Here is a 12,693-nt window from a genome sequence, read left to right on the forward strand (position 1 = left end):
CCGATGGATGTGGTATATCTGGATTTCCAGAAAGCCTTTGACAAGGTGCCACACAAAAGGTTGCTGCATAAGATAAAGATGCATGGCATTAAGGGTAAAGTAGTAGCATGGATAGAGGATTGGTTAATTAATAGAAAGCAAAGAGTTGGGATAAATGGGTGTTTCTCTGGTTGGCAATCAGTAGCTAGTGGTGTCCCTCAGGGATCCGTGTTGGGCCCACAATTGTTCACAATTTACATTGATGATTTGGAGTTGGGGACCAAGGGCAATGTGTCCAAGTTTGCAGATGACACTAAGATGAGTGGTAAAGCGAAAAGTGCAGAGGATACTGGAAGTCTGCAGAGGGATTTGGATAGGTTAAGTGAATGGGCTCGAGTCTGGCAGATGGAATACAATGTTGACAAATGTGAGGTTATCCATTTTGGTAGGAATAACAGCAAACGGGATTATTATTTAAACGATAAAATATTAAAGCATGCCGCTGTTCAGAGAGACTTGGGTGTGCTAGTGCATGAGTCACAGAAGGTTGGTTTACAAGTGCAACAGGTGATTAAGAAGGCAAATGGAATTTTGTCCTTCATTGCTAGAGGGATGGAGTTTAAGACTAGGGAGGTTATGTTGCAATTGTATAAGGTGTTAGTGCGGCCACACCTGGAGTATTGTGTTCAGTTTTGGTCTCCTTACTTGAGAAAGGACGTACTGGCGCTGGAGGGTGTGCAGAGAAGATTCACTAGGTTAATCCCAGAGTTGAAGGGGTTGGATTATGAGGAGAGGTTGAGTAGACTGGGACTGTACTCGTTGGAATTTAGAAGGATGAGGGGGGATCTTATAGAAACATTTAAAATTATGAAGGGAATAGATAGGATAGATGCGGGCAGGTTGTTTCCACTGGCGGGTGACAGCAGAACTAGGGGGCATAGCCTCAAAATAAGGGGAAGTAGATTTAGAACTGAGTTTAGGAGGAACTTCTTCACCCAAAGGGTTGTGAATCTATGGAATTCCTTGCCCAGTGAAGCAGTTGAGGCTCCTTCATTACATGTTTTTAAGGTAAAGATAGATAGTTTTTTGAAGAATAAAGGGATTAAGGGTTATGGTGTTCGGGCCGGAAAGTGGAGCTGAGTCCACAAAAGATCAGCCATGATCTCATTGAATGGCGGAGCAGGCTCGAGGGGCCAGATGGCCTACTCCTGCTCCTATTTCTTATGTTCTTATGTTCTTATGACTGTCCCTTTAAGAAAGGTTTGGTCTCTTACCATGTGACTTGTAGCACGGCTTCAATGATCTCATTTTGTGGGTGGAGCTGGGCTGTGGCTGTCGGGTGAGAGGAGTTTTGTTTGGAGTTCAGTTTTGGTTTGTTGCTTTGGACGGCAGAAGGAGAAAGAAGTGTGTCCCGGTTTCTCTCTGTTTTCATTTTAAAAGCTGTTTGAGTGAGAAAGCACATTGGGTTGTGGCAAACTGCCTTGGTAACTGTAAAGATAGAGTTGCATCTGGAAGCATGGTAGCATAGTGGCTAGCACAAATGCTTCACAGCTCCAGGGTCCCAGGTTCGAATCCCGGCTTGGGTCACTGTCTGTGTGGAGTCTGCACATTCTCCCTGTGTGTGCGTGGGTTTCCTCCAGGTGCTCCGGTTTCCTCCCACAGTCCAAAATTGTGCAGGTTAAGTGGATTGGCCACGCTAAATTGCCCTTAGTGCCCAAAATTGCCTTTAGTGTTGGGTGGGATTATTGGGTTATGGGGATAGGATGGGGGTGTGGGCTTGGGTAGGGTGCTCTTTCCAAGGGCCGGTGCAGACTCGATGGGCCGAATGGCCTCCTTCTGCACTGTAAATTCTATGAAATCTATAAAATTCTATGAATGTGCTGGTTGGACCTGGATCAGAATCTCTGGGAAAGGACCAGGCCCATTTCAGTGAGAATGCAGTGTGCTGGGCCACGCCCTTGGAAGAGGTTTTGTTTTATTGGATTTTGTTATTGAATCGGAAGGGGGGGATTTATTAAGTGTTATATACATAGATTACTGTAGCTGTATGTTGTCTTTATGTTTGTAATTGTTAAAAATTTTTGCTACATTCTTAGAATAAACTTTGTTTTGATTAAATTGTCCAGGAAGTCTGTTCAAATTCAACATCAAGGTTGTAGGTTAGATGAACTTCATAATATATTTTGGAGTTTCTAATACTCACTGTGACTCACCAGCTACCCAGGTGAGGGCTACTAACGTGAGCGAAACAAATCCCATTTTGCGAGAATAGATGGGTACTTGCTGGCCAGGTTTGCTCCCGGAGGAAACCCAGAGCAGACACAGGGCTGAAGCACCTCTTTCTGTGCTGGAAAGGGGCAATTTTGGGCACTAAGGGCAATTTATCATGGCCAATCACCTAACCTGCACCATTTTGGACTGTGGGAGGAAACCGGAGCACCCGGAGGAAACCCACGCAGACATGGGGAGAACGTGCAGACTCCACACAGACAATGACCCAAGCCGGGATTTGAACCTGGGACCCTGGAGCTGTGAAGCATTTGTCCTAGCCACTATGCTACCCTGCTTCCAGATACAACTCTATCTTTACAGTTACCAAGGCAGTTTGCCACAACCCAATGTGCTTTCTCACTCAAACAGCTTTTAAAATGAAAACAGAGAGAAACCGGGACACACTTCTTTCGCCTTCTGCCGTCCAGCACAGAAAACCATCAAGAGAGTTAAAAGTGAGAAAAAATGTACAGTGAGTAGCTTGAATCTATCTATAGTACCTTCTCCAGGGGGAGGACAAAGAAAGTTTGCCCTTTCCTCTGTGTTCTTGGCTGTGGTATCTGGGTCATGTTGGTCTGTCTCCACCTTTTCACTCCCTGTGCGGTAAATTATAACTGACTCTGGTCTTGGCTCTTTCTTCCTCTTTTTCTTCCGCTCGATGGTGGCTTCACCTTCCTTCTCAAATATCCCAGGCATCTGCTGGGCTTTGCCTGGGGAGCCCTGGTGTGTCCCGTGGGCTGACTGCTCCATGCCAATGTTGTTTTGGGGCACCGTATCACTGAATGGTCAAGCTTTTGACAAGATATTGTTGCTTCCAACAGTGCCGTTAGAATCTGTTCTGAACATGCCTCCGGCTCAGATCTCCTATTGTCAAGACAAGACACATTTAGAATTCGGGAGGAATGACAGACATATGATAGAATAGTTTGCTGTTCCTTCTTTTATGTCTGGCACAGCGGTAATCATTAGAAAGCTTCTCCCCTCTACCCAGATATTGAATTTTCCCCCTTATTGCTACCTCCCCCTTCCCAACACTTCTCACCCAGACGCCTGTCTTCTCACCTACTCTTTCCTCCTCTCCACAGCCCACCTATCGTCCCTCTCACTCGATTCTCTTTCCCTCTCATTCAACACACACCCCACAACTCCACACTCTCCATCCCTATCAGCGTCCCTGCTGCCCTCTCACCACCACCACTAGTCTCTCCCACACCCTGCCCACATTCCCCATTCCACCTACCCCCACTCCCTTCCCCAGATTCCCCTCCCTTACTCCCTCCTGCCCATTCCACTCTCTCCCCTTCTCCCCATTCCGCCCCTCCCCATTCTTCAAGACTATAAGACACAGGAGCAGAATTAGGCCACTTGGCCCATCGAGTCTGCTTCGCCATTCAATCATGGCTGATATTTTTCTCATCCCCATTCTCCTGCCTTCTCCCCATAACCCCTGATCCCATTATTAATCAAGAGCCTATCTATCTCTGTCTTAAAGACACTCAGTGATTTGGCCACCACAGCCTTCTGCGGCAAACCTTTATTATTGTCACAAGTAGGCTTACATTGACACTGCAATGAAGTTACTGTGAAAAGCCCCTAACCGCCACATTCTGGCGCCTGTTCGGGTACACAGAGGGAGAATTCAGAATATCCAATTCACCTAACAGCATGTCTTTCTGGAGGAAACCAGAGCACCCAGAGGAAACCCACGCAGACACAGGGGGGACGTGCAGACGTCTCATCTCTGTTTTAAATTCTGAATTCTCCCTCTGTGTACCCGAACAGGTGCTGGAATGTGGCGACTAGGGGCTTTTCACAGTAACTTCATTGCAGTGTTAATGTAAGCCGACTTGTGACAATAAAGATTATTACTATCCAACGAGTACAGACACAGAGTCCTCAACCTTTCCTCATACAACAAGCTCTTCATAAGCCATAACACCATAAGACATAGGAGCAGAATTAGGCCACTTGGCCCATCGAGTCTGCTTCGCCATTCAATCACCTCTGATATTTTCTCATCCCCATTCTCCTGCCTTCTCCCCATAACCCCTGATCCCCTTATTAATCAAGAAATCTTCATTCCAGGGAACATTCTTGTGAGCCTCCTCTGGATCCTTTCCAAGGCCAGGACATCCTTCCTTAGATACAGGGCACAAAACTGCTCAAAATACTCCAAATGGGGTCTGATCAGAGCCTTATACAGCCTCAGAAGTACATCCCTGGTCTTGCATTCTAGCCCTCTCGACATGAATGCTGACATTGCATTTGCCTTCCTAACTGTCGACCGAACCTGCAAGTTAACAAAGAACAAAGATATAGATGATTTGGAGTTGGGGACCAAGTGCAATGTGTCCAAGTTTGCAGACTACACTAAGATGAGTGGTGAAGCAAAAAGTGCAGAGGATACTGGAATTCTGCAGAGGGATTTGGATAGGTTAAGTGAATGGGCTAGGGTCTGGCAGATGGAATACAATGTTGACAAATGTGAGGTTATCCATTTTGTTCGGAATAACAGCAAAAGGGGTTATTATTTAAATGATAAAATATTAAAGCATGCTGCTGTGCAGGGAGACCTGGGTGTGCTAGTGCATGAGTCGCAAAAAGTTGGTTTACAGGTGCAACAGGTGATTAAGAAGGCAAATGGAATTTTGTCCTTCATTGCTAGGGGGATGGAGTTTAAGACTAGGGGAGTTATGCTGCAATTGTATATGGTGTGGAGGGTGCGCAGAGGAGATTCACTAGGTTAATCCCAGAGTTGAAGGGGTTGGATTATGAGGAGAGGTTGAGTAGACTGGGACTGTACTCATTGGAATTTAGAAGGATGAGGGGGGATCTTATAGAAACATATAAAATTATGAAGGGAATAGATAGGATAGATGTGGGCAGGTTGTTTCCACTGGCGGGTGAAAGCAGAACTAGGGGACATAGCCTCAAAATAAGGGGAAGTAGATTTAGGACTGAGTTTAGGAGGAACTGCTTCACTCAGAGGGTTGTGAATCTATGGAATTCATTGCCCAGTGAAGCAGTTGAGGCTCCTTCATTAAATGTTTTTAAGGTAGAGATAGATAGTTTTTTGAAGAATAAAGGGATTAAGGGTTATGGTGTTCAGGCTGGAAAGTGGAGCTGAGTCCACAAAAGATCAGCCATGATCTCATTGAATGGCGGAGCAGGCACGAGGGGCCAGATGGCCTACGCCTGCTCCTAGTTCTTATGTTCTTATGTGTTAGTGAGACCACACCTGGAGTATTGTGTTCAGTTTTGGTCTCCCTACCTGAGAAAGGACATACTGGCCCTGGAGGGTGTGCAGAGGAGATTCACTAGGTTAATCCCAGAGCTGAAGGGGTTGGATTATGAGGAGAGGTTGAGTAGACTGGGACTGTACTCATTGGAATTTAGAAGGATGAGGGGGAATCTTATAGAAATGTATAAAATTATGAAGGGAATAGATAGGATAGATGCGGGCAGGTTGATTCCACTGGTGGGTGAAAGCAGAACTAGTGGGCATAGCCTCAAAATAAGGAGAAGTAGATTTAGGACTGAGTTTAGGAGGAACTTCTTCACTCGAAGAGTTGTGAATCTATGGAATTCATTGCCCAGTGAAGCAGTTGAGGCTCCTTCATTAAATATTTTTAAGATAAAGATAGATGGTTTTTTGAAGAATAAAGGGATTAAGGGTTATGGTGTTCGGGCCGGAAAGTAGAGCTGAGTCCACAAAAGATCAGCCATGATCTCATTGAATGGCGGAGCAGACTCGAGGGGCCAGATGGCCGACTCCTGCTCCTAGTTCTTATGTAAAGAAAAGTACAGCACAGGAACAGGCCCTTCGGCCCTCCAAGCCTGTGCCGACCATGCTGCCCGTCTAAACTAAAATCTTCTACACTTCCGGGGTCCGTATCCCTCTATTCGTATCCTATTCATGTATTTATCAAGATGCCTCTTAAACGTCACTATCGTCGGTGCTTTCACCACCTCCTCCGGTAGCGAGTTCCTGGCATCCACTACCCTTCTGTGTAAAAATCTTGCTTCGTACATCTCCTCTAAACCTTGCCCCTCACACCGTAAGCCTGTGACCCCTAGTAATTGACCCCTCTATCCTGGGAAAAAGCCTCTGACTATCCACCCTGTCTGTGCCCCTCATAATTTTGTAGACCTCTATCAGGTCGTCCCTCAAACTCCGTCGTTCCAGTGAGAACAAACCGAGTTTATTCAACTCTCCTCATAGCTAATGACCTCCATATTACTCCCTTTTAATGTATTGTTGCTTTTGAAGCACACGGCTTGGTCTCCAGGTGTGGTATTGCAGTTATGGCCACATGCGTTTTTAAACACAACAACGTTTATTCCATTAACTCAACTTAACCTTTTAAAATAAACATTGGATCCCTTAACACCCCTTACTTCAAAGATAACCCCGAAAATAATACAACACTAAATAATCCCTCAAAATGTTCCTTCAAACCTCCAAAAGACTTAACACCTTGAAACAGAAACACATCAGGTTAAAGACATTACTATTATGAGTTTAAATCACCCAAATGATTCAGAGATAGTCTTTCATGGCAGAGATCACAGCAGATCCAGCTCACTGCAAACACAGACACACCCAAGCTCTTTTTAACAAAGAACAAAGAAAATTACAGCACAGGAACAGGCCCTTCGGCCCTCCCAGCCTGCGCTGATCCAGATCCTTTATCTAAACCTGTTGCCTATTTTCCAAGGTTTACTTCTCTCTGTTCCCCGCCCGTTCATATACCTGTCTAGATGCCTCTTAAATGATGCTATCGTGCCCGCCTCTACCACCTCCGCTGGTAAAGCGTTCCAGGCGCCCACCACCCTCTGCGTAAAAAACTTTCCATGCACATCTCCCTTAAAACTTTTCCCCTCTCACCTTGAAATCGTGACCCCTTGTAATTGACACCCCCACTCTTGGAAAAAGCTTGTTGCTATCCACCCTGTCCATACCTCTCATAATTTTGTAGACCTCAATCAGGTCTCCCCTCAACTTCCGTCTTTCCAATGAAAACAATCCTAATCTACTCAACCTTTCTTCATAGCTAGCCCCCTCCATACCAGGCAACATCCTGGTGAACCTCCTCTGCACCCTCTCCAAAGCATCCACATCCTTGTGGTAATGTGGCGACCAGAACTGCACGCAGTATTCCAAATGTGGCCTAACCAAAGTCCTATACAACTGTAACATGACCTGCCGACTCTTGTACTCAATACCCCGTCCGATGAAGGCAAGCATGCTGTATGCCTTCTTGACCACTCTATCGACCTGCGTTGCCACCTTCAGGGTACAATGGACCTGAACTCCCAGATCTCTCGTACCAGCCTCCCCGGACAGGCGCCGGAATGTGGCGACTAGGGACTTTTCACAGTAACTTCATTGAAGCCTACTCGTGACAATAAGCCATTTTCATTTTCATTTCATCTAGAACATAGAACGTAGAACGATACAGCGCAGTACAGGCCCTTCGGCCCTCGATGATGCAACGACATGGAAAAAAACTAAAGGCCATCTAACCTACACTATGCCCTTATCATCCATATGCTTATCCAATAAACTTTTAAATGCCCTCAATGTTGGCGAGTTCACTACTGTTGCAGGTAGGGCATTCCATGGCCTCACCACTCTTTGCGTAAAAAACCCACCTCTGACCTCTGTCCTATATCTATTACCCCTCAATTTAAGGCTATGTCCCCTCGTGCTAGCCACCCCCATCCGCGGGAGAAGGCTCTCGCTGTCCACCCTATCTAACCCTCTGATCATTTTGTATGCCTCTATTAAGTCACCTCTTAACCTTCTTCTAACGAAAACAACCTCAAGTCCATCAGCCTTTCCTCATAAGATTTTCCCTCCATACCAGGCAACATCCTGGTAAATCTCCTCTGCACCCGTTTCAAAGCTTCCACGTCCTTCCTATAATGAGGCGACCAGAACTGCACGCAATACTCCAAATGCGGCCGTACTAGAGTTTTGTACAACTGCAACATGACCTCATGGCTCCGGAACTCAATCCCTCTACCAATAAAGGCCAACACACCATAGGCCTTCTTCACAACCCTATCAACCTGGGTGGCAACTTTCAGGGATCTATGTACATGGACACCGAGATCCCTCTGCTCATCCACACTACCAAGAATTTTACCATTAGCCAAATATTCCGCATTCCTGTTGTTCTTTCCAAAGTGAATCACCTCACACTTCTCCACATTAAACTCCATTTGCCACCTCTCAGCCCAGCTCTGCAGCTTATCTATGTCCCTCTGTAACCTGCAACATCCTTCCGCACTGTCTACAACTCCACCGACTTTAGTGTCGTCTGCAAATTTACTCACCCATCCTTCTGCGCCCTCCTCTAGGTCATTTATAAAAATGACAAACAGCAACGGCCCCAGAACAGATCCTTGTAGTACGCCACTCGTAACTGAACTCCATTCTGAACATTTCCCATCAACTACCACTCTCTGTCTTCTTTCAACGAGCCAATTTCTGATCCACATCTCTAAATCACCCTCAATCCCCAGCCTCCGTATTTTCTGCAATAGCCGACCGTGGGGAACCTTATCAAACGCTTTACTGAAATCCATATACACCACATCAACTGCTCTACCCTCGTCTACCTGTTCAGTCACCTTCTCAAAGAACTCGATAAGGTTTGTGAGGCATGACCTACCCTTCACAAAACCATGCTGACTATCCCTAATCATATTATTCCTATCTAGATGATTATAAATCGTATCTTTTATAATCCTCTCCAAGACCTTACCCACCACAGACGTTAGGCTCACCGGCCTATAGTTACCGGGGTTATCTCTACTCCCCTTCTTGAACAAAGGGACCACATTTGCTATCCTCCAGTCCTCTGGCACTATTCCTGTCGCCAATGATGACCTAAAAATCAAAGCCAAAGGCTCAGCAATCTCTTCCCTGGCTTCCCAGAGAATCCTAGGATAAATCCCATCCGGCCCCGGGGACTTATCTATTTTTACCTTGTCCAGAATTGCCAACACTTCTTCCCTACGCACCTCAATGCCATCTATTCTAATAGCCTGGGTCTCAGCATTCTCCTCCGCAATACTATCTTTTTCTTGAGTGAATACTGACGAAAAGTATTCATTTAGTATCTCGCTTATCTCCTCAGCCTCCACACACAACTTCCCACCACTGTCCTTGACTGGCCCTACTCTTACCCTAGTCATTCTTTTATTCCTGACATACCTATAGAAAGCTTTTGGGTTTTCCTTGATCCTACCTGCCAAAGACTTCTCATGTCCCCTCCTTGCTCGTCTCAGCTCTCTCTTTAGATCCTTCCTCGCTTCCTTGTAACTATAAAGCGCCCCAACTGAAACTTAATGCCTCATCTTCACATAGGCCTCCTTCTTCCTCTTAACAAGAGATTCCACTTCTTTGGTAAACCACGGTTCCCTCGCTCGACCCCTTCCTCCCTGCCTGACTGGTACGTACTTATCAAGAACATGCAATAGCTGTTCCTTGAACAAGCTCCACATATCCAGTGTGCCCAACCCTTGCAGCCTACTTCTCCAACCTACACATCCTAAGTCATGTCTAATGGCATCATAATTGCCCTCCCCCCAGCTATAACTCTTGCCCTGCGGGGTATACTTATCCCTTTCCATCACTAACGTAAAGGTCACCAAATTGTGGTCACTGTTTCCAAAGTGCTCACCTACCTCCAGATCTAACACCTGGCCTGGTTCATTACCCAAAACCAAATCCAATGTGGCCTCGCCTCTTGTTGGCCTGTCAACATATTGTGTCAGGAAACCCTCCTGCAAACATTGTACAAAGAACGACCCATCTAATGTACTCGAACTATATCTTTTCCAGTCAATATTTGGAAAGTTAAAGTCTCCCATAACAACTACCCTGTTACTTTCGCTCTTTTCCAGAATCATCTTCGCCAACCTTTCCTCTACATCCCTAGAACTATTAGGTGGCCTATAGAAAACTCCCAACAGGGTGACCTCTCCTTTCCTGTTTCTAACCTCAGCCCATACTACCTCAGAAGAAGAGTCCCCATCTAGCATCCTTTCCGCCACCGTAATACTGTCCTTGACTAGCAGCGCCACACCTCCCCCTCTTTTGCCCCCTTCTCTGAGCTTACTAAAACACCTAAACCCCAGAACCTGCAACAACCATTCCTGTCCCTGCTCTATCCATGTCTCTGAAATGGCCACAACGTCGAAGTCCCAGGTACCCACCCATGCTGCCAGTTCCCCTACCTTATGTACATCAATTTTCCCCAGGACTCTTCCATTGACCATATAGTCTGCTCTTGAGTTAGATCTTCCAAAATGCATCACCTTGCATTTGCCTGGATTGAACTCCATCTGCCATTTCTCTGCCCAACTCTCCAATCTATCTATATTTTGCTGTATTCTCTGACAGTCCGCCTCGCTATCTGCAACTCCATCAATCTTAGTATCATCTGCAAACTTGCTCATCAGACCACTTATACCTTCGTCCAGATCATTTATGTATATCACAAACAACAGTGGTCTGAGCACGGATCCCTGTGGAACACCACTAGTCACCTTTCTCCATTTTGAGACACTCCCTTCCACCACTACTCTCTGTCTCCTGTTGCCCAGCCAGTTCTTTGTCCATCTAGCTAGTGCACCCTGAACCCCATACGACTTCACTTTTTCCATCAACCTGCCATGGGAAACTTTATCAAATGCTTTACTAAAGTCCATGTATACGACAGCTACAGCCCTTCCCTCATCAATTAACTTTGTCACTGCCTCAAAGAATTCTATTAGGTTTGTAAGACATGACCTTCCCTGCATAAAACCATGCTGCCTATCACTGATAAGTCTATTTTCTTCCAAATGTGAATAGACCCTATCCCTCAGTATCTTCTACAACAGTTTGCCTACCACTGACGTCAAGCTCACAGGTCTATAATTCCCTGGATTATCCCTGCTACTCTTCTTAAACAAAGGGACAACATTAGCAATTCTCCATTCCTCCGGGACCTCACACGTGCTCAAGGATGCTGCAAAGATATCTGTTAAGGCCCCAGCTATTTCGTCCCTTGTTTCCCTCAGTGACCTGGGATAGATCCCATCCGGTCCTGGGGACTTGTCCACCTTAATGCCTTTTAGAATACCCAAAACCTCCCCCTTCCTTATGCCGACATGACCTAGAGTATTTAAACATCCATCCCTAGCCTCAACATCCATCATGTCCCTCTCCTTGGTGAATACCAATGCAAAGTACTCATTAAGGAGCTTACTCATTTCCTCTGACTCCACACATAAATTCCTTCTTTTGTCTTTGAGTCGGCCAATCCTTTCTCTGGTTACCCTCTTGCTCCTTATATACGAATAAAAGGCTTTGGGATTTTCCTGAACCCTGTTAGCCAAAGATATTTCATGACCCCTTTTAGCCCTCTTTATAGCGCGTTTGAGATTTGTCCTACTTTTCCGATATTCCTCCAAAGCTTCATCAGTTTTGAGTCGCCTCGATCTTACGTATGCTTCCTTTTTCATCTTAGCTCGTCTCACAATTCCACCCGTCATCCATGGTTCCCTCATCTTGCCATTTCTATCTCTCATTTTCACAGGGACATGTCTGTCCTGCACTCTAATCAACCTTTCCTTAAAAGACTCCCACATTTCAAATGTGGATTTACCCTTAAACAGCTGCTCCCAATCCACATTCTCGAGCTCCTGCCGAATTTTGTTATAGTTGGCCTTTCCCCAATTTAACACTCTTCCTTTAGGACCACTCTCGTCTTTGTCCATGAGTATTCTAAAACTTATGGAATTGTGATCGCTATTCCCAAAGTAATCGCTGACTGAAACGTCAACCACCTGGCCGGGATCATTCCCAGGGGCTGGTTTAGCTCACTAAGCTAAATCGCTGGCTTTTAAAGCAGACCAAGCAGGCCAGCAGCACGTTTTGATTCCCGTACCAGCCTCCCCGAACAGGCGCCGGAATGTGGTGACTAGGAGCTTTTCACAGTAACTTCATTGAAGCCTACTCGTGACAATAAGCGATTTTCATTTTTTTTTTCATTTCCCCAATACCAGGTCCAGTATGGCCCCTTCCCGAGTTGGACTATTTACATACTGCTCTAAAAAACTCTCCTGGATGCTCCTTACAAATTCTGCTCCATCTACGCCTCCAACACTACAAATATGGGGTCAAATATGCTAAATTGCCCCTTAGTGTCCAAAAGGTTAGGCGGGGTGACTGCGTTACGGTGATTGGGTGGAGGCGTGAGTTTAAGTAGGATGCTCTTTCCAAGAGCCGGTGCAGACCAAATGGGCTGAATAGCATACTTCTGCACTGTAAATTCTATGACTTTGTAAGTTCATCGGTAAATTCGGGGCAGCACAGTAGCAGGGTGGTTAGCATAAACGCTGCACAGCTCCAGGGTCCCAGGTTCGATTCCCGGCTGGGTCACT

The 12,693-nt window shown here is 45.9% G+C and overlaps 1 protein-coding gene across 3 annotated transcripts in view; it reads right to left on the reverse strand.

Annotated features, from left to right (window-relative positions):
• tmem169b (transmembrane protein 169b) overlaps nt 1-12,693 on the reverse strand; it is a 77,069-nt gene that overhangs the window by 58,066 nt on the left and 6,310 nt on the right. For all 3 annotated transcript variants that reach the window (XM_038790231.1, XM_038790230.1, XM_038790229.1), the window contains exon 2: nt 2,751-3,114. In XM_038790231.1, coding sequence (XP_038646159.1) covers nt 2,751-3,000 — 250 coding nt within the window. In that variant the 5' untranslated portion in view covers nt 3,001-3,114. The remainder of the gene's footprint in view (nt 1-2,750; nt 3,115-12,693) is intronic.

This window comes from Scyliorhinus canicula, chromosome 2 (genome assembly GCF_902713615.1).
Source record: "Scyliorhinus canicula chromosome 2, sScyCan1.1, whole genome shotgun sequence".
In the NCBI taxonomy this organism is placed as follows: domain Eukaryota; kingdom Metazoa; phylum Chordata; class Chondrichthyes; order Carcharhiniformes; family Scyliorhinidae; genus Scyliorhinus; species Scyliorhinus canicula.